This window comes from Pavona decussata, unplaced genomic scaffold, assembly GCF_977016875.1.
Source record: "Pavona decussata unplaced genomic scaffold, jaPavDecu1.1 SCAFFOLD_8, whole genome shotgun sequence".
Taxonomy (NCBI): Eukaryota; Metazoa; Cnidaria; class Anthozoa; order Scleractinia; family Agariciidae; genus Pavona; species Pavona decussata.
Genome location: NW_028145431.1, coordinates 2,381,534 through 2,407,534, shown reverse-complemented (window position 1 = coordinate 2,407,534; position 26,001 = coordinate 2,381,534). Strand labels below are relative to the sequence as shown.

General features: G+C 39.4%; 2 protein-coding genes and 2 non-coding genes across 7 annotated transcripts; 1 reads left to right on the top strand and 3 right to left on the bottom strand.

Moving 5' to 3' along the window:
* Nucleotides 1–2: 2 nt before the first annotated feature.
* LOC146488898 (achacin-like) lies at nt 3–8,924 on the bottom strand. 3 transcript variants are annotated; one of them, XM_085114482.1, is made up of 7 exons: nt 8,732–8,924; nt 6,582–6,704; nt 5,290–5,460; nt 4,578–4,620; nt 2,453–3,211; nt 1,353–1,550; nt 3–306 (listed from the first exon to the last, which is right to left on the bottom strand). In XM_085114482.1, the coding sequence occupies exons 1-7, from the start codon at nt 8,808–8,810 to the stop codon at nt 54–56; spliced, it is 1,626 nt and encodes a 541-aa protein (XP_084970608.1). In that variant the 5' UTR covers nt 8,811–8,924; the 3' UTR covers nt 3–53. The 3 variants fall into 3 exon arrangements, with proteins under 3 accessions (XP_084970608.1, XP_084970614.1, XP_084970624.1); XM_085114488.1 differs by having other exon boundaries at nt 6,582–6,689; nt 8,732–8,922; XM_085114498.1 differs by lacking the exon at nt 6,582–6,704 and having other exon boundaries at nt 8,732–8,908.
* On the bottom strand, nt 860–932 carry Trnas-acu (transfer RNA serine (anticodon ACU)). The gene has a single exon. It is a non-coding gene; the product is annotated as a tRNA-Ser (tRNA).
* Nucleotides 8,925–11,672: 2,748 nt separating the features above from the next.
* Nucleotides 11,673–11,744, top strand: Trnag-ucc (transfer RNA glycine (anticodon UCC)). Its single transcript has one exon. It is a non-coding gene; the product is annotated as a tRNA-Gly (tRNA).
* Nucleotides 11,745–14,731: 2,987 nt separating this feature from the next.
* On the bottom strand, nt 14,732–25,422 carry LOC146488896 (uncharacterized). Of its 2 annotated transcripts, none has more exons than XM_085112642.1 (2): nt 25,323–25,422; nt 14,732–15,280 (listed from the first exon to the last, which is right to left on the bottom strand). In XM_085112642.1, exons 1-2 carry the CDS (start codon nt 25,416–25,418, stop codon nt 14,756–14,758), a joined length of 621 nt encoding a protein of 206 aa, XP_084968768.1. In that variant the 5' UTR covers nt 25,419–25,422; the 3' UTR covers nt 14,732–14,755. The 2 variants fall into 2 exon arrangements, with proteins under 2 accessions (XP_084968768.1, XP_084968777.1); XM_085112651.1 differs by lacking the exon at nt 25,323–25,422 and adding an exon at nt 20,386–20,461.
* Between the last annotated feature and the right edge of the window lie 579 nt (nt 25,423–26,001).

The following is a 26,001-nucleotide window of genomic DNA, read 5'->3' as shown; positions in this document are numbered from 1 at the left end:
GCTTGAGGTAATGTATTTATTATTGACGAGTGCGATTGTTTTCGTGATCACGTCTATCTTATGTTCCTCCAGTCCACATCAGCAAACCGCCTGGGCACGTACATGCGAGCTTGAGGAGGACTGGGTATGGGTATTTGCCAACCCTCGTTCAAAGCGTTATTAGCTGACATAATTGCGCCCTCAGAGTACCCCCGGTAGGGATGATATGCGCTGCCAACAACGAATATTGGTTTGTCTGGGAATGGTCTCTTGGCCCAATCGGTGACTTGTTTCATGGTTATATTACTGCCAGGCTTCTGTAAGTACCTTGAAGAAACAGAGCACAAAAGCACACCACGATAATTACAAACCATAGCTGGATGCAGTCAACGATGGATTGATGGACAGTGATGCACAATAGGTGGTTTGCAACCAATCTCTAGAGATCCAAACGACAACTGTGTGGCAGCCATGTTGGATGACAGAACCTTTTATTTTGCCATGCAACATGGCTACCATGCCATTGTCTTTGTGGATCTCAAGGGATTGGTTGCAAACCACCATTGATATCTGAATTTGAAATAAATATATATATTTTTGGCTAGCAACTCAGAAAATGGCGGAAAGAAACAAGTGAACAGTTAACGGCAATACAATTGACGTTGAGAGGGATTTTTTTTGACAGGAATACTGTTATATTTTTCGCGGGGGAAAGATTCGTTAAACAAAAGTACAAAGCACGCACTATCAACTATTTGACACTCATTCATCCTGCCTAAGGAAATAACCGATTTGCAAAATGAAACCATCTTCAAATAATGAATGATCATTGATGTATTATTCAGTAAGTCTCACAGGCAAACTGGGAAAAGAATCCGAGTGCTCCTATCAGGAGTCGAACCTAAGACCTTCCGATTAGTAGTTCGGATGCTCTACCACTGAGCTACAGGAGACTCGTGAGAGCTAAGACCATTAAACTAGGTTCATGGGACAAACATGCTGCATACTGCTAGGATTGGAATGTCATGTGTGGCATATGCGCAATGGAGTAAATGTGATGGCATATTCCGTCTTCAAATAAGTTTCTTAAATCTTAAATCGATGGAAAGTAATCTCTCTAATCCCTGTTTGGCCAGGGCTTAAAACAGCGGGAAACTGGCTGGGCCAATCATAACGGATGTAAGAACGAAACGAGCCAATCAGAACTCAAGGCCAATCAACGTAGATGGCGAAAAACGGGTGAAGTAAGTCACGGTTAGTTGGCTGGAGAAAGTGTACTAAATCTTAGTAATACAAAATGAAAGGAAACGCCAATTCACTTTAGACACTCAATTGAACCAGAAACCTCATGCAATCATCAACGCTTCCCTTACCAAGCTCCCTCGTTCCAATATTGGTACACAGTACTGAGAGGTTTTGGAATTGTTCTGTTAAACTTGTATTCCAAGGCTCGGTGAATCTCTTGATCCACGATGGCTTTAGGTAACTTGAGGATATCACCCCATTTGTCGCCGCACTCCCCATCGTTGTAAGACACGTGCAGGACTGCTTGGCCCTCTGGGCCACGCCCACTAGAAAAAAATAATAATAGCAACTAGTAATTGGTAAAGACTTGTTGGATTAGTAAAGTGCGTTCGATCTCATGGCATCCAGACCGAAGCAAGTCAACCCGCGGGACTTTCCTTAGCCAGCGGAATTCAAAGCTCTTGCATGAAATCGAGGCGAGTGGTCATCCAGTCCAAGATGGCGCGCGGCGCCCAAACTCTGAAATCGCACAGCATCCAGAAAGAAACGACACGAATAGTATCATTCTCCTAGCGTCGAACGCAATAACGGTAATGCCAGTGATAATAAAAATAATATAAAACCTCCGAAAAAGATATAGACTGCTTTGCTGTTTCCGTGGAAAGCTATCACACTGATCTTTCTACTTTTCCAAGGATTCTATTTTCATCATTTTGCTTTTCGTATTTAAAACAAATGTCATTACTGGCATGTATGAGTGACATTAAAAACTATTAGTAATTAAACCAGAAGATTTGCACCTGTTGTCTGTTCTGTCTAATTCACGAAAAGGTTAGCCTCAAAACATTTATCAAATAGCTTATGACACCTTCTTAATTCTAAATCTGCACCTGAATATAAAAAGGAAAAATAAAGCTGTGGAAGAGAAGAATCGTAATTATTTTGCAGGAACCTGGAACGCGCGCAAATGGCATTTTGACTGATCTTGAATATTTGCTTTTGCTTGCGTTAAGCTGTCGTCTGTGTTGAGCCGAACAAAGTTTGCGAGAGTCATCTTTAGGTTTTTGCGACGTGAAATTTGGGACTTTTTTGGAGCTTTTTGGGTTGACAACCGTTTATGAATTTAGGAGATAACAGGCACGTTCGACCTCTCGCTTCTCGCAAGAAACCTCTGCATGCCCTCTTAAACACCTGCAACTTAGGTCAGTGGAAGAGTCATGTGACCCACCTATGCGGTACTGTCCATCCCAGACAGTCACCGTTAGATAGGAATCTTTCCATGGGATACAGATGTACCGTCTCCTGGTCCCCCTCCCACCACGCGCAGGGGTACACAGCTGCTCCCTTGAATGCCGGCCGCGCCAGGATGGACTGAAAAGCATCCTCGCTCTGAATCCTCTTCGCCACCCTACCACGGACGTCCTTGAATGAACCAGGAGGAGCGGCGATCACTAACTTTGCGGATTTGACTTCATGTTTTGGGGTCTTGAGAACAAACCTATTCATCAGCTTGCCTATTGAAAGAATCTTGAAATCCTCCCCAGCGAAAATCTTTGCTCCAAGGTTTCTAGCCGATGTAGCTATCGCGTCGATGAACGCGGACATTCCCTTCAAGGGGCGTATCTCTTCTCCGGTGAGTTCATTCAGCTGTTCGTAGAACTCTACAACACCCTCTGGGCTTCCTCCGAGGTCCCCGTCGTACCCGACGATGTCAAAATAATACCTCGACCCCTCGGGCGTCAGAAAGTGTCGTTGGAATGTTTCGAAGGTTGCAAAGTTTTTGATCTGACTCATGTGTTCTTCTTTCAAGAGGTAGTCCAACATCTGAGAGCTGCTCATGTCCTTGAATTTGCCCTGAAGTAACGTAGGAAAGGACTTCCTTTTAATTTCTTGTTCGTCTCGCGCTACGTTTCCTCTGGATTCAGTTCTAGGATTTGAGTAAAAATTCCAGTCTGCATGAGGAATGTTTAACCTTGAGAGGATACCCCTGAAAGGTAAAACGTAAATCTATGATCAGTTCTTCTTACGGTCCTTGCCTCACCGGATCATACCAGATCCTAGCCTAGAGGAGATGCTGTAGTCCAGTTGGAGCTTCCCCAGCATTCTAACCGACAACCGGGCTCTATATTTTCGTTTCGCTTGGGACACAATTCCTCTGGGAAATGCGAAACGAAAAGTAGAGTTTGACAAGTCTACGAAACTTCTACCCCCCCCCCCCCCCTCCCATTTCGATTGATTAACAACTTAATTATCAAATTAGCTGAAGTAACAAGAGGTAACAAGAGAAGAGCTGTGTGCTATCTGGAATAAGAGTGCTGATAAACTTGAGTCCGATCACATGTTACCATAGTCTCCTACGCAGCCGTTCTTAGTGTCGTCACGCGTCACGCGGAGGAGCGTTGCGTGACGTGTGACGACACTAAGAACGGCTGTGTAGAAGACTAATGTTACCATGCAGCATTCAGTGTTACGATTTCGAAATCCCGTTCGTGCACCTGGATTGCCCGTTCCAGGACTCTTCTAAAAAAATCAAACTAGCGGTTGCGCTTCTCGAAATCGTCGTCGGGGAAGTATTGGTCAACCAGTCTTCTCCTAAGCATATGCCTGGTAGTTGTTCAAGGTACAGATGGGTGTAGTTGATAACAACATAATAGATTAAAGTTCTCTCCAGAACTCGACCTCACAGCTTTTGAAGGAGGGCGGGTATTATCAATGGCTGATCTCATTAGGGGAGGTCCCCCCTATAGGGTCGAGGCGCGGAGATAGTTATTTTCACAAAAAAGAGCAGGTCGAGCGTTCGAGAACGCCCCCCACCCGCTCCCCACTGCTCCCCACTGGATCCACGACTGAGTTATTTTACAAGGCCTTATAGTTGGGTTTCTTTGATATATGGCGTTTCTAAAATTAAGGTGGGGGTAAACGTGAATTTGAATGGGATTTTTAGAGGTTTGAAGAAGAGATAAAAGAAAGAAAATGATTTTTAAAACACCAACAGACAGTCGATAACCACGCAAGAGCACCCCAGGTTGCTAGTGGACTAACTGGGTATCCGTCTATTAATTATTAACTACAAATTCTAATTTTAAAACCTCACTAAATCTTCAATATTTCTTATTTCTCTTAATTTTACCAATCCTTCAAGAAAAACTATCTCCTCCCAAATATACCCAAAATTCACCTAAAAATTCACAAAACACCCAATAACATTGGTTTCCGTTTTAAGCAGAGAGATTTTGGATTGCTTGAAACGTGAACGAGATATGTCCATGAAACCGATTTTAATCGGCATGAAAACGGCTTTCAGGTTTACCCCCGCCTTAAGGTGAATTTTGCAAGGCTTATAGCGTGAGTACCTCATGTTATCATGAACAATGTCAATTCTCCAAGCTCCTAGACCTGAAAACAAAATTAAACGAAGTTGTCGTTATGAGATGAGGACTAAGTAGATGGACGATCTTGTTTTAAGCCAAGTGAGGGAAATTAGTCTGGGACGGGGCGGGGGAGGGGAAGTTAATTTACCAGGAGGTGGGGTGGGGTGAGAGGCATTTTGGAACATATATGGTGGAGTAAGTTATATGAAATTAAATTCTTTACGCGATTGCATTATTATGTCTGTCATCAAAATCTTTGAAACGGTTTTCTTTTGTGGCTGCTGATAAACACTGTTGAAATTTGTTAATGTCATTGTCAACAGTCAGCAGTACGATATCAGTATACAGCGCATGCTGTAGGCGAGTCCCTTAAAATGCTCCCCGTGCAATCATCTGACGTGACTGATTTGCAATTTCCCATTAAAAAGGACCTGTGAATCTGCTCTTGTAGTATCGACCCATTTCGTAACCTAAGTATATTACACTTTTTTGTTAATTTATTTTTTAACTTCTATTTTTTATGTGGAGTAAAAAGGAACTCTGAGCTGCCCGGTCTGGTCCGTTAGCCTTTTTTTAAAAAGTCTAATTTTAGTGTAATTGAATTAACCTTTTGGGGGTAGTATACCAAGCCAACCTCGTGGCCTCCTTGGGCAACTTAATCCAATGTTAAAAATAAACTTTTTATCTCACTAACCTACTGATACATTTTTCACCTCGGGAAAAACATAATCGTAGATCCTTCCACCAAGACGCACGTCTCTTTCGAACACACAAACCTTAGTTTCTTTGCCGTGTCTAAGAAGAGATTCCGCCATGTATAATCCACCAAGACCACCACCAACAATGGCCACATCACAGTCAAAACCTGTTCCAGAAAGGTTTTAAGTATTAGATCATTGCAACGGAACTAAGGCACGGATACTGAATCAAAGTATTTCACTAGCCTGTGCTGCAAACGGATTTAATGACCGGCGGCTACTAAATATTCCGTCTGCACCACAGGTGCGGTGGGGTGGTGCTCCTGATTCAGTGGTACTTTTGCACAGTTTATGGCTATGCGGGAAAAACAGATCTTAGCAAGTGTTATTGAATTCCAAAAGTAAAATTGGGGAGTACTCCTGATCTTCTTTTAAATTCCAGTAAGCCTTGCTACTAAAGATCTGTTTTTCCCAAATAATCATCAGTAACACTCGCAAAATTTATGACGGAACCGTCCTCAAGAAACCCTAGCCCTAGCCTCCTCCCCCTCAAACGATGTGGGGAAGAGGCGGATCAACACAGGCTACAGCAAACCGAGTTTCTCAGACCGTTCGGCATGTGCAGTAGCGAAAGGAGGCACCATCGATGCTAAAATCGGCAACAAGGAGAGTATGGCAACGTGAGTAAACTGTGATGTTAAATGGCATGTAGATGTACCTGCAAGGGGTGTGTGTCAGAGATGAGCGAGTATTGTAACGTCTTCAACATAGACTACAACACAGCAGTCCCTCTCTGGATTACTCTTTAAAATTTTTCGTTGTAATTCACAAATTGGTTATATGAATTTTGTTAACTAATAAATGTATAGTATAATAGTGCACATTTGCATTTAAACGAGCCTTTGCTCACATGTGCGATAAGTGATTAAATAAAGGTACTTACTCACTTAATAGTCGAGCGAGATAGACTGATACGAATAAAAAACGAGAAGAGACTGGGGAAGAGGTGGAAGAGAAAGTGACTGGGATTGATCTTTTTATTAGCTGTAACCAACGCCTCCGAATTTGTAATGATTTCAACAATGCTTTCTGGATTGCCGAACGAGATAGGTAAAAGGGTCCTAAAAGAACGAAAGGTAAGAGAGGTAATTATTATTAGAAGTGGACAGCTGGTAGTCTAGCTTTCAACATTTGGCATTTTAGAAAAGATGACACTGAATTTGGGAGCTTACACCTTAAGAATCTAACTTGGTAACAGAAAGTATTGCCTTGCCAATAACTGACTTACCACAAAGCCCACAGGTCCTTTGACAAGCGTTTCGGACGATTAAGTTGGAAGCGCACCTTTTCTTGTAGTGCTCACAGAATTTTTTCCTTTTATGTTGGTCTTTGCATTCTGAAAAGTAAGAAGCTGACATGAAAATTAGAAACGGTAACAGGACTGTGATTATACGATTGACCACCGCGAGTCGCACCAGGAAAAGATTGGATGATCCTAACAAAACCCAGTGGATCGCTCCCCGTGAAACGATGAAACGTTACAAAATAGGAAATACCTGATTTAGAGATCTCCATTTTCATTTTTTTTCTCCAAGGTAGTATAGTTCCAAACTTTTTATGGGCTTGTGCCGACCTTCAGCCCTTTTAAAAGTTAAGACTTAAAGGTTCCTTTTCTTAAAATACTGAGCCATCTCCCCCCGGGGAAGAAGTAACAATGACTCTATGACAAGAGAAACGGCGGTAATCATGATCTCTAAAGGTGCGTATGATGACCCTATTCCAGAACAGGAATACATGCGACGATGACAAGAAATCCCTCATAATAATTTTTTTTTAGTTACTGTATAAAATGGCTCTTCGATTATCGCCCGTCAGCGAAAGTTTGCAGAAATGTCTTCGCAAATTTACTTTAAAAAAGGAAAATTAACACCTATTCCGCTTATTCTTTTTCCGGAATCATGACGGTCAATCGAGCGCCTGACCGAAGTCTTGTTCCCGGCGCTTCATGTTACACCGGACAAAACGCCGCCCACTGGACAGGCCGCACTGACTTTTCAAAAAGTTTGTTCCAAATTTTAACAATGGTATATAAAAAAAAAATGCAATGTTCCATTAGAATGGTTTTATTTCGTGTTTGCTTCGGTTTTTCTTTACAACGCTCTGTAATTGGTTAGCAAGATTCGTACCACAGACTTTCTCAACAATGAGAAGCAAACTGACCAATCACAATGGGTCGTTGATCGATATCAAAGGCAAGGAGGTAAGAGTGTTTTCCAATTTTCAAATATTTGTTTGAGTTGTGCAAAGGTTCCTTTGACGCGTAACACCTTTGATGGCTGTCAAGGGTGATGTAAATCGATCGGCTGCTATGAAGACGTGTCAAAGGCTTCTGTTTTACGCACCTTTGTCCTGCCTTTGCTGCGAATCAAGGGCGACCAAAACCACCTCTTTCGTGGAGTGTGCTTGCTCAAAATGTAAAACTTCCCCCTAATAATAAGTTGCCTTTACAAAGTCTTCAGGTATCAAAGGCTTACATTAGAATTTTTTGGTATTCATTTACGGCCCGAAATAAGTCAGTTCTTTAACCTTTCAAAAAATATATTTTTCTTTTAAACTTTGCCTTCATATCAACTGAATAAAGGCGCCAATTGTTTTCACCAGTAAATTTTTGTTTCATTTTTAAAATCGCTAAAACTGATAACTGACTGCGAAAACAACTGGTCAGTTCTGTATAAATCCCAATCATTTGAAGGAAAGGCGATTCCAAACATTTCACGTATTTACACGCACCAAAACGTGCTTGGTGGGTCCTTCATACTAGATACAGTAAACACCCGCATAAAAGAACAAGTGGATTAAAAGCCTCTCGGCTGAAATTCGTCATTTTTGACACCTGTTTTATAAAAGCCTTACAAAAAATATATGAAGACTCATTCAGGCTGACCTTGAAAAAAGTAGGTTCTTAAATGTGGTCTTTATTGTTGCGCTAGTCTTGGTACATAAATGTCAGGAAATGTTGATCGAAATGTAGGTTATGTTACACGAAACGGTTTTAAACGCAACAACATTGCGTTAAAAATCATTACCATGTCAGCAATATTGCGCGCAGACGATTTTAAAAAGAAAATTTGTTACGGAAACATATTGAAAGTTTTTTTTAACTGCGTTCAAAGCCTTGTAAAACGTTGCCCCAAACGTTCAAATGTTGTATTATAAATTGTCTACGCACTACGGTTACAGGGTAATGATTATATATAGCTCCGTTCCCAATCGTTGTTGAAGGAGTACGTGTCTAGTAATATTTCTTTTAACTTGCAAGTAAAATTTCGACGGGGTGGGACTTACGGAGATTTTTGAAATGGAGAGATTTCGTGCAAAGGGTACCGGACAGTTTAGACTTGCTTGATTGAAAAATATATAAGGATAAGAAAGGTTTACCTTCTGAACATGCAATTCCGATGAAACTTAGAATAAGGACAAGATACACTTTCACCATTTTCGGGCAGTTTCCATTCATCAAGTGACCACTCGGGGCTAACAGCTTGTTTTTTCATAGTCGCAGTCTCTGTACACGTATAACAGTTGAATAAAGAACAGCTTTTGTTGATAAATAATGCTGGGTGGGGCATCTTCTGTTGTTAAATAATGCTGGCCCGTTATTTGACCAACATTGAACACATGACGCCAATCTTGATGTCCACAAACTGACACCGACATGTTTAAGCAGTTGCTAAACGGGAGCTGTCATGGCGATTTCGCTGTATTTTGATCAAAACTGCTCAATATTTGACGAAATTCCTTAGTTTTTGCTAACATTACTTTTTTTTCTTCGAACACCGAGAAGAAAATATTACGGGATTTCTCCAAGAAAGACTTTTAAGCGACTTCTTTTTTCTTGTTTTCCTCGTGATTTCTTTACCTTTCCTAAATTCCGTTTCTGTCGTTCTAAATGTCTTTGATTGTAATAAATATAATAATAATGACTTTATTCTTTAATAGTTGTAAGTCTGGTCAGGCTAGATTAGCACTCGCTGTCTACTTCCTTGTTTTCTTGGTTGGACTTAATACACATGAAGAAATTGAAAAAATTGGCCAATTTGTAATTAGGGCTAACGGTTCTTGGAGTGTTAAGGAAACTTTGGTCGATATTTATTGTACTCATATTCGAGTTTATAGGGAATATTTCATATTTATCCAAGTATATTTTGTGGCTTAAGGTTGTGCTATTATTGGTTCTATATCGTACATCGTTCAATTTGTAAAGGGCAATGGTAACCTTAGTTTCCGTTTTAGCTTTTCAGTAATTTGCCGAGCTGTGCAAATGATCGCGAAAAACTTATCATGCTTGTTACTAAAGGGAAAAAAATTAGAAAAGCCAACAGTAGCTATGCTAGGAAATATTTTCAAATTATCTTCATTGACCTGAATAAGGTTAATCAACTTGGAAGTTCTAGAAGTGTTACTTGAAGTAAATTGGTTTCGTTTGAATGAATATTTTTGAAATGAGCTCTGTTCTGTAATTGCGTTTTCTAGAGTATTCAATAGGAATTAATCAACAACTTGTTAGTTTGTCGTTTATCTTTAAGCCTTTACGGATCCTGCTCCGCTCTGTGTATGAATAGCTCAACCGTTTAGTTATGAATTGGCCGTTTTTATGCCGTAGAGACGTTAAAGTCGTCTAGACGCATTAAACGTCTGAGACGTGAAAACCGTGTGGTATAAAAACGGGACGCATAAAAGTAGACGACTTAACAGAAAAATATCAGAAACATTTCAGGACTAAAAACGCTTACTCGAGCCAGTCGTCTGTGGACGAGTCAGGGCTAAATGCGTCCCAGTTAGGGCGTCCCGTTTTTATACTAGACGCATTTAACGTCTGAGACGTTAAAGTCGTCTTTTAAGTGCGTCTAAGCGACGCACTTAACTAAAGACGTTTAAGTCGTACTAAGTGAGTTTCTCTGTGAACTGTGATAACGGTGCACTGACACTTCGAAAAACTAATTTGCTACGTTGCGCACTTAAAGAACTTTTAATTTAGGACAGTTGAATAGTGCAAGTTCTCCTTGATTAACAAGTGTAGTTAATATTGAGGTTTCGGTGCTAAAATTTGGCTTTTTAATCTTCTACGCGTTATTCAAAGTACTGCCGCGTCCTCTGTAATTACTTTTCACATTCACACGCATTGTATTCTGTTAACAATGGATACTTGTAGCGCTTAGTGATGAACGTTTACAACCTTTGCTGTTGGACGAGCTTATGTCAGTTCGTCCTTCGAGAATAAACTGATGTTGAAACCAAGAGTGAAGTCGGTCGCTGTTAATTCTGCATCCAGTTGCGGCTAGATCTTGGTACCTCAAGGGAGTGACGGCCCCTTCTCGCAAGCGAGCTCTCTTTGAGTTAATCTTCCCCAAGAATTGTCACAGAAGTTTTTCCGTTGAAGTTCAGCCTGAATAGCCCGAAACGTTCCCGTTCGCTTAGAGAGGAAAAACCTCCCGTCACAGGAGAACGTACTTCAGTAATATTAGAAGAATTCGAAAATATTCTCCATATTTTCAACCTTATCGAATTTTAGAGCCTCAAACTAAGCATACGCGATAAGACCAGAAGGTTGAACGTGCAGTCCTAAATTGTTTTGGCTTTCCGACTACACTATAGAGAAACATTTCGTGGAAACAAAGTAATAATATTTTTAATCTTCTTTTGATTCTGAGACATACGTTTCCAAGTTTAGCGACAGGAGAAACGACTAGAAGGCTTAAACAATTTTTGACAAGGTAACAAAATGCTAGGCTGGGGCACTGCTACTTGGCAGCATGGGCTCCTGGCAAAATCGAATCCAAGGGGAGGGGGGACAGTTGTGGGGGAGGGGGGCGGGTGGTAATATTGCAACTTGCGGCATGCTACAGAAATAAAAGCTTATCAACAATGTAAGCGACATGATGAAGCGGTATCTCAATGCGGTTTTTGATAAGGTTGTACCGCGTCTGGTGGTAAAAACAATGTCACCCTGCTTTTAATTTTACTATTTATTTGATTTAACGGTAACCCCTTCCCTTAAGCGGCTATTCATTTCCCGTTCCTGTTAAATAAAAATCCTTTTTCAGTTCCAAACAACAAGGCAGACACGATTACTTTCTAAGGAAACATTTTTTATTTGTGTATAGCCCGCTCTGCCTTCTGTGTTGCAAAACTTGGGGCGAACCTGAAAGGATCAGATAATAATTTGAAAGGTTTAATAAAATCTTCATGGTTGTTTTCTTTCTTTTCTTCGAATTGCAATTTGTTGTTTAGTTCCTTTTCCCAGAATTCGTAAGTCCTGTCCAAGGTCAGTTATAAAATTTATTTATATAACTAAAATAGGTCACCTCTTCCTTGTCGAGCGTTGGTGGTATAGTGGTGAGCATAGCTGCCTTCCAAGCAGTTGACCCGGGTTCGATTCCCGGCCAACGCAGAATTTTTTTTTTCTTTTTTCGTTTCACTTTAAACTATTTACGTACAAATGAAACATATCTTTTTTTTTACATACATGAAATAGCTTTTTTTTACATATGTAAAATAGCTTTGATCTCCGCCGTCACCAACGACATTAGGCCTTATCACGTTTTCGACGCCATTTTGACGGGTAGGCAAACAGGCTTGGAAAAACAGTGTTTGTATGGAAATCCAATGTCAAGTAATTTTCATAAAACATCGCTTCTGAAAAATTCATGAATTGGAAACTTTTGGCACTAGGAAAAGGATTTTAAGAAAAAAATTGGAGGGATGTCGCTGTGACAGAAAGCGTCCAGTCGTGTTTTGAACTTTCCATACATTTGTCTGTACAGCGAACTAGCCGTGAACTGCTACTAAAAATAGTTTGCGGGAAAAAATACAGGGAAGTGTATGGAAAGTTCAAAACACGACTGAACGTTTTCTGTCACAGCTACATCCCTCCAATTTTTTTCTTAAAATCCTTTTCCTAGTGCCAAAAGTTTCCAATTCAGGATTTTTTCAGAAGCGTAGCCTCCCACGCAGACGTTCTTAGGGGTTCGTCACGCGAACCCCTAAGAACGTCTGCATGGGAGGCTATCAGAAGCGATGTTTTATGAAAGTTATTTGACATTGGATTTCCATACAAACACTATTATTTCAAGCCTGTTTGCCTACCCGTCAAAATGGCGTCGAAAACCGTGATAAGGCCTATTACTTCTCTGCAATAATAAGTTGCACAAAACTAAACCCCTAAAAAGTCTTAAATTAACAAAGTCCTGTATAAGGAGTTTATCGTATTTTATAAATCATGAAATAAACTACATTTTGAAAAGTAGAAAACAAAAAACAAAAAACAAAAAAAACGGTCCACCCACTCTCTCCTACTCTCAAAGACCACGCGTCACGCAAAGCTGTTTGCTCGAATCGCGCACTGCACTACACAAAAACAGTGTTCATAGTATGAGAATTTCTTAAACTATTAAACAAACTGATTTCGGAGATAATTAAAAAGGCGCAGAGAAAGTTAAAACACTTTGCTAATTACATTTGGAATTTTGGTTTGTCCACTTACACAGAGGCTAAGTAATTCAAAGATTTTTTTCGAACTTATTCGAGGGTTTAGGCAACGGACGAAAAATCGCAAAAAAAAAAAAAAAAAAAAAAAATAATAATAATAATAATAATAATAATAAGTAAAATAAATAAATAACGTTCACATACCATATCAAATGTTATCTGTGTATCGCTTCTTAACTGTTCTGCTGCATTTCAGCCAGTTTTTACTTCTTAGTTTGCTCCAGGACAGTCAACAGAAACAACAGTGGTATGTAAACTTTCACTAGTGATTATTGTCATTTTCGTTCGCTGAATAAATCCGCATGCAGTGCGTTCCACAGAGATCCTTATCTTTCGCACTGAGTGAGTGAGAGCAGAACTCTACGTTAACAAAACTTAAGCTCCCGTTTCTCACAGGACGATAGAAACATGTGAGTCCCCAGTCCTCCGTAGACAGATTATTCTCAACGCGCTTTGATTTCACAACAAAACTTTTATTCAGCGATGTTTAGCGATGTAAATCGCATCACCAAGACGTTAGAAAACGGATTATAAACGGTGTGCGGATCGGAGTAACGAAGCGATGAAGCGAAACAAAGTATACTTGACGTAGCGTTGCGAAGCGAAGTAAAGCGGTCTCGAAAACTTAAAAGTAACGAAGAAAAAACAAACTACAATTAAACTAACTAAACACCAAAGCGGCCTTAATAACAAATACAAAATAAATAAAGGTATGAAAAGGTTACAAAACTTGCTTCTGTGTCCGCTTGGGAAATTCACAAAGTAGAGATCAGGAAAACGTTGTGTCTTATAAGGCTTTATCTCTACACGATGACACGCTCTGAGAACTGAAAAGGTCCCATTTAAGCACGGTCGAAGAAATAGTATCTTAAACAAAAGGTGATAGAAAGGATAAAAGATTTCTTTATTTGCTAAATCGTACATGGGTAAAACAAACCCGTTGGAAAAAACTTACTTTGATTACAAAGGAAGCTCAAAGAATAGAAGGAAATTACGAAATACCATAAAATATTTGGCACTAAATATTTGTGAGCCTGTGTGTCCTGCTGTTTGATGAAAAATTGGATATCATTTGCTGCCACGACACAGATAATATGGCTGGGCCTTTGCACTTTTTGTTAAATTCTTTTGTATTTTTTTTTTTTTTGTAAACACACCTGCTCTGACTCCCCACAAACAATATCACACGCTGAGGTATAAATATGACGTGGAACAAGTTTGCTTCTTTCCACCAGTCTGAAATGTTTAACTCAGTGAAGAGGTCAACAATTTTAAGATTTTTATGCGATTTGTTCATTGAGCGAGATTGCGATCACTCACTAAACTCAACTAAACTACACATGGATTTTCAGCGGCCCGCTTTTGTTGAAGACAATCAGAACAATACATGCCTACTTGGAGAAGGCAGAGTTTTATGAATAAATTAATGTGGAGATTTGTAACAACGACGAAGGAAAAAAAACAAACAAACAAACAAACAAACAAAAAAGATGGATAGGGAGCCCATTTTTTGACACGGTATGCCCTCAGGGCTTCGCGCGTAACTACACATGGACACGATCAGGATGACCTGAGAGCTAGCAGGGGGGGGGGGGGGGGGGAGGTTATGGGAAGGAGAACAATTGCAAGGAAAAAGCCTGCTAAATCTTGCATCGAAGATCTTTGGATGTCATCAAAAACGTGAAGAACGGGTAGATCTCCGGAATGGCAGATATTTCAGCCTATGAAGCGCCCCTCCCATTATTGGAAAAGATTTATTAGGGCAATTAGGGCAACTAAATTAGAAAGTGCGAAATCTAGGTTGAATATAAGGAATATAAATCTACAGAGGGAGGCGGAGGAAGGAGGGGGGGGGGGGGTGGGGGGAAGGGAGTGAGGTAACACAAGCCATCAAGATTTCTTTCATTTATTCCTTCAGGCAAAATGGTATGTATTCAACTCTTTGTTGTACAATTTTGTTATCACTGGGGATAATAGATTCTTCCTTTGCATCTTCTCCTCTGCTGGTAAGAATTTGAAGCCTTTCACTTCTCCTAGACATTCTACCGCGCCACAAAGACACTTGAAGCCTCGCGCCATCTCGAACTCAGTAGTGGTGTAGTCGAAAGTGATATCTTCGCCTTTCGTGATATCACGTTCAGCAACCAAATACCAGCCTACTTGGTAATTTCCATCGGGACCTTGGATTGGTCCATTCTGGTTGCGCCCTTGAAATACAAACTTGGAGTTTGGTTTGCAAGAGTGGTTAGTGCGCTTCAATGGCCCAGCAGGATCTACATGTTTATTAACTTCAACTTGAATGGTGTACGGTGTGGCTGAATCTACTAACGGACCCCATAAATCAGTTATAAATGAGCCTGATGATATGTCTTCCTTGGCCCTGATCGACAGGAAGCCTTTTGTCACTTCTAAAACTTCCACCTTGTCTGACTGCATGTTCTGAAAATCATGAAGTGTATAATTAGTGGTGAGTGGTGTTCTTTTAAAGTAGTTATTTTTCCTAGCTAGGGAAAGCTAGGAATAGTATGAAAAGTACGCGTAACGCGCGAACGCGCGCGAAAATTGCGTCCCGAGAGGCTACTCGCGTGATGCAAAATTTAAAAAGGTAAAACTTATAAACCATAATTACCATAGTTAGGAAAAGCTTATCTAACAGAAAATTGAAGGATTTAATTATCTTTATTTCGTGTGAAATTTAACCTTTTTTTTTTTCCTCCGGTCACACGTTGCTCAATCGCTAAGACTTTTTCAGCCTTTTCCTTGTTACTCATTGAAAAATTAAAGTGATAAAGGTTTAAAAAAAAAAAATTCAAGCAAAAGAAGTGGTTTACATTGTTATTCCGTAAATTTCACTGACCATTCAAATTGTCATTCAAAATTGATTTAAGATGACGCGTAATTTAATCATAATGAAACGCTCTTTATTTGTATTCACTTAAGTGGAAAACTCAGACAATTTGGCCAAATTGCCTGGAGGTTAATAAATCTTAACATTGTTTGTTCACAAGTTTCAAGGCGTTGCTGTTTCAATGCAAAAACGTCACGTCTCCTTGTGTTGAGTATCTATTTTAAGTTTGTCATTGCCAAAATTTTGGAGGAGATTCCTACTGACTTAAAAAACTCAGCTATTTCCAGCTCAAGAAACAATACAAAAAATTCTGTTAAGCTCTCAAAAGTAAGTAATGTACATAGAAAATTTCTTGGCTAGCCATGGCACTTAATTAATTCACCGTAATCTTTACTTAACTTCATGCATGCGGTAGTTTTTTTTATTTTAGGTATTTTGCTAGTCTTAGTTTTCTAAGCTATTTTTAGGGTAAATTTTTTTTGGAAAGCCCCTCGGGTAAATAATGGATGTGTGCGCTATATAAATGAACTATTATCATTATTATTATTATTGTTATTATTATTATTATTATTATTATTATTATTATTATTATTATTATTATTATTATTATTATTAGGATTAATAGGGGTTTTGGAATTTTCACATTTTAGTGTATGATATCTTTCAGAAGCAAATATTTCCTTTGCTTTTCAACGCAGATTGAATACATATATTTTTTCTTTTTATAAATATTTTAAAGCTTCACGTTGAACATGTCCTTATACCACAAGAATTTGAATACGAGAATTTTATATTTGCTGAAAATGTACATAATTTTTAGGAGTGCATAGGGTTGTGTTTTAAAAGAGTTGGTCATTTTTAATAAAGATTTATATTATTTATTATTATTATTATTATTATTATTATTATTATTATTATTATTAGTTAGCTCGAAAACCATGCTCCTCTAACCCAATGCATCCTTCCCCCAAAGCTATTCATTTCCGTCTTCCTTGCTTTCTTGTTTTATTACTTAAGCTTATACTTTGTCAAGTTAACAAAATATTTATGGAAGTGTGAATAAAATGAACTGAGCTGAACTGTGCAAAAGTCGAAAGCGAATCGTTTTCCATTGGTCTGTAACGAACGTTCTGCATGAGTCATGATCCAGCCTAATACCATGAGGACCGTGAGACCGGATGACAGTATGGCAGAGTCCTAGAATTGGTCGACAAATTTTTGTAAACTAGTTTAGCCCATCACGGGCAGAAATAGACCAAAAATTATAGTTTGCCCGACGCAAATCTGCAACCGATTTCGAGCTGTATGCCATGCATACCGGCTATCGTATAACTCCTATGTTAAGTGTACTTCGCGCGCGGCTTAGCTAAACTTAAGCCGCGGCTTAATTTCTCTCGCATAAACAGTTCTTAAAAGACTTGCTAACCAAAGATGTAGGAATAGGCGGAAAACGAAAACGTATCCCATACCTTCTTCAGGGAATTATTTCTTTCTTCGGAGCATCGTCGTTTTAAGTAATATGTCAAAAACGAGGGTGAGTGCTTTATCACGGGTTCCAAATACCGAGAAACAGATGAAAGCACGAGGCCGCAGGCCGAGTGCTTTCATCTGTTTCGAGGTATTTGTAACCCGTGATAAAGCACGAAGCCCGAGTTTTTGACATGTCTTCTCAAATGAAACAATAAGAAATTAATCTCATTAAAATGCAAATGTTTGATCTCAGACGGAAAAACATGTTTCATCTCAGATGAAAACCTGGTGGTGTTTCATCTGGTGTTTCATTGGGGTATCAAGATTCATCCACCTGACCGAAATGGAGGTCATTTATTGGCTTTTGACGGCATGAATTATTAATGAGTTTGAGAAGAGATGTTCACTAATAGGAAGTTCAAGCAAAAGAGCTGATTTGAATCGTTTGATATACAATTTGATCATAATGCCGCCCTTGCTATTTTTAGTTGGTCAGCTTTTTTTAGTCGGTCAAGTGTAAAAGTTAGAAAAATTAAAAAAAATTGCCTGGAGGTTAAATTTCGATATAGATTGTCCATAAGTGTCAAGGTTTCGGTGTTCTAAGTGACCCAGCTATGCAAAAATGGCCGACATTTTCGAAGCTCCGGAGCTCAAGTGATCTCAAATGGAGACTATGGACGAGTTGTACATCACTCGCCGGCATGACCGTATCTACGGGGGATTCCGCTAAGACCATAAAGTTACTGTAAGAAAAGTAATTTTTCTTCATCTAAAAATAGAATTTTCCATTTTCCGAATAAAACGGCTTGTCAAAAATTTGTTGCCGTGGTAACATCAAAGTCGCTGAACACTTACGTCAACCACAGCAAATTGTCCTCAAATAAATTTCTGTAAAAGTAACATATAATTTGTTTAAACATTAAAAAAAAAGTTATTCACATTCAAAGTCGCCGCGGGCAGAATCTGTCCCCCCCCCCCCTCCCCTCCCCCTTTTCTATATCTATGGCCCTTTCCAAAATATTCCCCCAAAGGAAAGAAAAAAAATAGACGGGTAAAATCACGGCATAAAACCTTGAACACATCTTAGCTACTTATCCTTACTTATTGTGACGATTTAACAAATCGACGGCAGTTTTCTATGGTCTATACTTTTATAGACCATAAAATGATGTCAAAAAATGTTCAAAACTCAAGTGAAACCACGAGCTGCAGGCGAGTGGTTTCACTGCCAAGTTTTAAACATTTCATGGCGTCGTTTTATGGTCTATAAGAGTATAGACCATAGAAAACTTCCGTCGATCTGTTTTTTACAATAAGATGGAAAAAGTACAAGCGGAATTGGCTATTTTTTTTCGTTGAGAAAGCGTGCACGTTACATCTGACGTCATTTTTATTGTCTGTACTCTTATAAGACAATAGCTACGACCCAATTTGGACAGTTATTGTAAAATAAACTATCTTTGCTTGTTTGGTGGTGGTGGTTGTTACTTCACATCAAGAGTTTTTCTTCTTTTTCGTCGAATAAGTTAATCAGCGTAAGACAACGTATAAAATAATAAAATCAGTTCAAGAAAGCTTAAGAAGTTAGTGGCTTGATAAATTTGATTTACGTGTAAAATCACTTGCTGAAGTCTGAAGTCTGAAGTCTGAAATCTGGAAGGCCAAGTCTCGAAATTACGAAAGCCGAGGAGGGACTTTCGACTTCCGACTAGACTTCTGACTTCTGACTTCCGACTTCCGACTTCCGACTTCCGACTTCCGACTTCCGACTTCCGACTTCCGACTTCCGTCGGAAGTCGGAAGTCAGAAGTCAGAAGTCAGAAGTCCGAAGTCGGAACTCGGAAGTCGGAAGTCCCTCCTCGGCTTTCGTACGAAAGTTCTATATCCCTAAAAAAAAAAAAAAAAAACAAGAATTGAAGCTGTTACCAGCTTAAACTCGGGCCATATTTGACCGCGTGGTCCGTAAGCCTACGATCAGTTTTAGCAGTGATAACCTCCAGCATCGCTAACTCCTCCAAATCGATAGATACAGAGATATAGTGAGGCAATAAGTAAGTCTATAAGTAACTACCAGACAGAATTGCATTATTTGCAGTACGAATGATATACAGGGGAAAACGACATTTGTTAAGTAGAAAACCTTGTGCTTCATACGGATGCTTTAATTCCCGGGCTTTTATCCTTACGTTTTCACCTTTGATTTGGAGACAGAAACCATTTTTACTTCAATACTAACCGTGAGACAGATATGTATCTGCGTGACCCCAATTTTTAAAATCTCCTAAATTTAGCAGAACCCTCTCTGCGCTAAGGGAAACCGTTCACCGGAACGCTTCACAGCTGACGCCATTTTGATTCGAAAGAATAGTGACTCGCAGAATACATTGGGAAAAGGGAGGGGGAGCTAGGGAAGCGAGAAAAAATAAGGGAGTTCGGGGCCCTCCCCTCCCCTTCCCCAATTACGTTGGCCAGGCAGGCTACGTCGGGAAGGCCTCATTCAAGTGTTCTACGCTTTTAATTCTATAATTCTAGCTTTGAATGTCAAAGTCTTATTTTTAGTCATTTGCCTTGCATTTGGCATCCTGTATGTGACACTCCCGGTCATGTGGTCATATAGGAAGTCTTATGCGTTATCTCTTGGACAAGCGCGACGCAAAGAAAAAAGACAAAAAAGAACGCGACCGAGAACTTAACTCGTGCCCTCACGGCCCGAGTAAAAAAGGTAATCTCGTATACAATGTAGTGCAACTCGCGTTTGTCAGTGCCGCCATCCATTAACGCTGATGTGGGTACACACTCAGATAGATCAAAGTCCAAAGACCGAAGACCAAAGTCCAAAGTCCGAAGACCCTTTTCGGCCACAGTAGACGTCAGTGGAGGATGTCTTTGTTTGTTTCCTGCGCCCACGAATCCGTGACTGACGAATTGCGCCGGTAATGCATGAAAAACTAATCGCAGTTAAGCGACCGGCATAGTGATTTTTGTTGAATAAGATTTTTAGTATCCATACAGGGCTAAGGGATAGTCAAACAAGAAGTTGGTAAAGGTCCTTTTCGATTAAATGCTCAAATTTTGACTTTCACGGTTGCGTGCAGTCATCCTCAGTCAGCACACATTTGCCTAAAAGTTCTTGACCGGCTTAGATAGCATACAAACACCAGGCTAAGAGATTTCTACATACTGCGGGTAAGTAAACTGCGACAGGCAAACTCATTATACTCCATACCTTAATAAGTAAAGAGGGAAATTCCTTTCTTCGAACCACAAAGTTTTAAAATGTGTGCTGGTGCCGGGAACTTGGTTGAAATATTGTATTGGATTCTATTTAAAGATGTTCACGCAATAAGTTTGTAATTATTCAGCATATTTAGATTACGTGATTTCTTTCATTTGCCATTCAAAAAAGTTTGGTGATTAGAGATGATTGGTAATTTAGCCATTACTGACGTCTCTTAGTTTTTAGTAATTAAAGCGGAAACCCAAGACATGAAGTTAGCCGAATTCAATGCAAGCTGTGATGGAAGGAAATTATAATTATTTTGTTTATTCGCTTTCGGTTGTTAAAATAGAAAAACAAACGTAAAACCATTTCATCTCTCACTTAGTTCAGATCATTAAACGCAGCAAACTGTTCTGTTTATATTATAATTTATAGATCATAACTGCAATTGGCGTCAAAGTGTAACTGCAACCTGTGCTAGCCTTACATTAAACTGTTATCTACCCGTTTTGTTTTGGAAGTAATTCATTGTCTGGGACAAATGCTGTTTTCTCCTATCGAAGTGCTGTAGTCGATTAGGTAATGCTTACTCAAATTTTTGAATGAATTGTTGACTTGTAATAGCGTAATATTAATATCTGCAATTTCTGTAAAATATTCTTTGGTTACTTTCGCGAGATTAAATTAAGTTCGTCCCGTAACTAGCGAGTGGAGTTCCTTAGATTGAGAAGCATTTTCCAGAGAGTGGAGAGTTTGTCTTGATATCTTCCCAAAACCTGTCGTCACAAATGGCAGGTTGGCAGGTTACGAACGTCGTAATGCCTACAATGGTCTAAATTTCGATCAGATGAATGCTGTAACTGAAATTGAGGAACAAAAATAATTTTAAATTTTGATTGTCCGTCATGCACTTTCGAGTGGAGTTACAGAGGTTCAAAGCCTACACTGCAGTAATTTCACCCTTGTCTGTCTCGCAACCAAGATGGCGTCAGATTAAATCGTCAAAAATTTGAAATTTCACACTACTTACGAACAAGACAACTTCGATCAGAAAAATAGAAAACCAGAAAAGACAAAGGACATCTTCATTATGAGCAATTCAACTTTATTTGAGACAAATTTAGTCATCAGCACTTCCACCAGGACTTATAATTTGATGGGTCATTACTACCACTCTTTATCAGATGATATTAGAATAATAATAACTTTATTTGGGACAAATTTAGTTGATTGAGTGGAAAAGCATTTATCCTTTAAAGGAATCCTCCACTCTTGAAATAAATTAACGTTAAATTGTTGAAAATATAATCTTGGTTCAAATTTCGTTGGAAAACATGGAAATAAATATGTCTGTGTCGGACAAATCAGAATTTGATTATCGCCTATTTTTCATTTTAAATTTCCCGGTCGCCGCCATCTTGGATTTCATGACGTAATACGGTTGCTAAATTGTTTCACACAAAAGAACCTCTGCTTACTAACAATAACGGCAACAACCTCGTTCCCAGGGTCTCTCTTCTTCCCGCCCCAGCGAGAGAGAGAGAGACCCTGGTTGGAGCTGGTCACGTGGCACCCCAAATCTGGGTGCTTGACACAATTTGTTGTTAGGGAGGGGTAGTAGGGTATGCAGTTGTCGCTTTCTCAGAAGGACGGAGAAGCCAGCTACGAACTTTACGGCAACAAGCGGTTTTACAACCAAGCATTTCTACATCACACGCTCACTTGAGACCTGGAAGAGGTTCACGTTTCTTCCACTCAGGTAGAGTGTTGTTAATCCAAAAGAATTATTTTAAAAACAGTCGTAACGTTTCGGGACGCCAGAGGGAAACCGACAGACGATGGGGGACGCTCCAAGAGTCAAAACCTAATTAAACAGGCATGGTGATTAGAACAGAGCTTTCGCTGGCTTTACGCCTTTTAACAGAGCTCCAAATGGGGTGAAAAGGGAAAGAAGATCAATTTTAGTATTGCCGAATGGAACACCAAGAATTTTTGGCAATAGAATGTAAGCAGGCGAAGTGTTCAGAAATACCAACGGACTGAAGCAAGCCGCGTGTGAATATAATTCAAAGGTACTTTTCATCTTAGTTTATTCCCTACGTTCTTGACTTTAAGACGTAGTTAAACGAAAAATATTGAGCTCAGAGCGCTGATTGTGATCGAAAACAATGTATTTACAGTGTATTTAATCACAGGAAATCGGTGACCAAATAAATATTCAATATTGTGCTTCGCGAATTACATGTAAATAAACAGATTACTATTAACAAGAAGAATGTATTGGTATTTTCTTGTGAGTGATGAATTATAATGCTGTTACTGAAAGAATTTTTTATGAACTACATTTCATTTTATAGAGCAAAAGATGTACTTATTACCGCAGTTTTAATAAGCTTGAATTAATGCTATTTCTGGTAGAATTTATGGAATCAGTTCCAACTAGTCTAGATAAATTACTCCGCTTCAAGTTATAGAATTTATGATAAACCTCTGCTTCATTGACCGTTTGAAATTCCCTGATTGTACTTAATATACGATTTTTGCAGACGGCATGAGACTGCGCCAAATCTCTCGCATTTTGCTCGCTTATTGAACATCTCTGATCGGCTCTTGCGAATAAAATAATTGAGCGAGTGTACCCCGACTGAGGAAAAGTTTGTCATGTGCTGTCACGTGACCAGCCCCAACCAGGGTCTCTCTCTCTCTCGCTGGGGCGGGAAGAAGAGAGACCCTGGGAACGAGGTTGTAACGGCAACCGTATGACGTCATGAAATCCAAAATGGCGGCGCCCGGGAAATTTAAAATCGAAAATAGGCGATAATCATACCTAATTTTTAGCACGCTTGAATGTCACTTCTACTTTTTGAACTAAAATTTAGAATTTAGACACTATTTCCAACAGTTTACCGTCAATTTGTAGTCGGAGTGGAGGTTTCCTTTTAAGGTGGCTCACAACGGTTATCAGCACTTCTACCGGGACTTATAATTTGATGGGTCATTACTACCACTCTTTATCAGATGATAATAGAATAATTGTATCAAACAATGCCTACAATGCCTCAGAACATATCAGTAAACAAGTTTTACCCATTTGTTTCACTTAATAGGTTACCATAGCAACATTAGCTTTAAGTGATGTTAACTCAAAAGGACAGTCCGAGAATATCGGTTCTAGACGGTGCCTACTAATACAAAAGATTTTTTTGCGCGGTTTATGACTATGCGGGAAAGGTAGACCTTAGGAAGTGCTATTGGAATCCAAAAGGAAAATTGAGGGCACGCACCACGCATTTTCCAGAGATAATAAAGCTTCAATTTGGAAAAAATGGCAAACGTTAAGTATTTAAAGCTTTTTAGACTTATAAATGTTGTTTAATTATCTCTGAAAAATTCGTGATCACTCCATAGCTCTCGCTAAGATCTGCTTTTCTCACGTAGTTTCTATCTCTGTATTACGAAGCACTATCCTTGAATGAGTTCGTTGGTAATTATAATCAAATGACGTCACAGCGCAAGTCACCTATTAGCAAAATTACTGCCTACACGCAAACCGCTACACACGTTCGCGCAGGCCTACCTATTCGAAAATAAATCCAAGAAACTTTTGCCGTTTTAGCCACGCCAAATTGTTAGAATTGGAAAACGTTTTGAGGGATCAATTTAGTTTGCGATTAATTTGGATCAATGCCCCTTTTATTTTCTCTTTAAAAACGGAAAACCAGAACCTTTTGAAAGTCCAGCATGATGGAACAAGAAAAGGTTAGAACTGTCAGTTTTAGTGTAAATTTTTGGTCATTTTCTGTTTTGTTTTTTTTTACCTACTTTGGTACTGCGGACCGCGTGGCGGGCAAATTTCCTTGATTATTAGTTCAGCATTTACTATGGCATCGTGAAGAAAGGCAAATTTATTCTTTGACATTGTTCGTCCCTAATTTTTTTTTTACTTCTTTATTTTCTTGTCAATTAAGCAGACATTTTTAAACAAGCAGGTTACAAAGTAATTTTGTTCGTCCCTAATGTAATTCATATCACAGTGGTAAATTGATATTGTTTTATTGTTACACTTTCACTATGCCACCGCCGACCGCGGCAGTGGGAAAATTTTTCTTCATTGTCATTCATCTACTATATATGAGGCCGCGGACAACGGTGGCACACAAATGTTACTTGATGTTTATCCATCCACTTTGGTATTGCGGATCGCGGATCGTGGTTGTTCATTTTGCCACGCCAAATTGTTAGTATTCGAAAACGTTTTGAGGGATCAATTTAGTTTGCAATTAATTTGGATCAATGCCCCTTTTATTTTGTCTTTAAAAACGGAAAACCAGAACCTTTTAAAAGTCCAGCCCGATGGAGCAAAAAAAGTTTAGTATCAAGTTTAGTATCATCATTTAAAGTTTGTATTTTAGTGTAAGTTTTTGGTCATTTTCTGTTTTGTTTTTTCTCCCCCACTCCCAGGTTCAAAATTCGATCCTCCACAGACAATCAGTAATGCACAAATACTAACCGCTGAAATTTACACAACAAAGAAGAAGGGTGAGGGGAGGGAAGCGAAGGCAAGGTAAAACGTGGCAGCCTTCCCAAGAAAAATTACGAGAATTATTGTAGGAAGGCAATCACACAACAGTATTTGACAGACAGACACCGGTGATTCTCGAATCCCGATCTTTTAATCCAGTGTCCTCTTCATCATTTAATCATGGAGACAGATCGAGACTGATTGTCCGAAGTGTCGCGTGTAGAGACGAAGTCAAACAATACAGGGCATACGTCCTGAGTCCTAACCTAACCTTCATTTTGATGTCTGAACTATGGGATGACCCTTTTATTATTTTTTTTCATTTGTGATCTACTAAGATACCCTATTGAGCCGTAACTAATATATAACAGAGGACCATTATGCAAATGTTTTGCGTTTGACACAAATTCATTACGCCTACCTTGGATATCGTAAACGGAATAAGGATCACGAGCTTGATTCCTTTGGTGTGAAACTTCGAAACCTTCAAGAGATCAAGATGCGGACAGTTGCTCATCTTGATCTAAGTTTCAATTCATAACTTACTCTCGACCTACCTGGACTAAGGCTGATGCTGCAAGCTCCTGAAGGAAATGTCCTCTCCGTCAATAGGCAAGGAGAAACGTTTGAGAAAGGAAGCACTTTCATTGGATACTGGTGACCTCATAAGTTCATGATTGGCCATCAACGAGGAAAACACAAGGTAGGTGTCCATTTAGAAGATTGACAAGCTCAGTGATATCATTAGTAATTCCACCCAGTCCCTTGCTATGTTTTTTATTGCACAAGTCAACCGCCTCCTTATTAAATGGTTAGCTTGCCGCCTCATTTTTAATTCTAATCCTCCCATCCTATGGGGCACCGTTTGTAAATTTATTAGAGTGGAACCTGTATATAACGGCCCTGTATTAAGCGGCCACCCTCTATTAAGCGGCCAGTTTTTAAAGTCCCGATTTTTCGCGCATACAAACGCTGTATTTGTTACCTGTATTAGGCGGCCACCTCTATTAAGCGGCCGCGGCCACCCTGTAGCAGTCCCATGTTTGTCTTTCTTTGTTATTTTTACCTGTATTAAGCGGCCACCCTTGAATGGAAAGTAA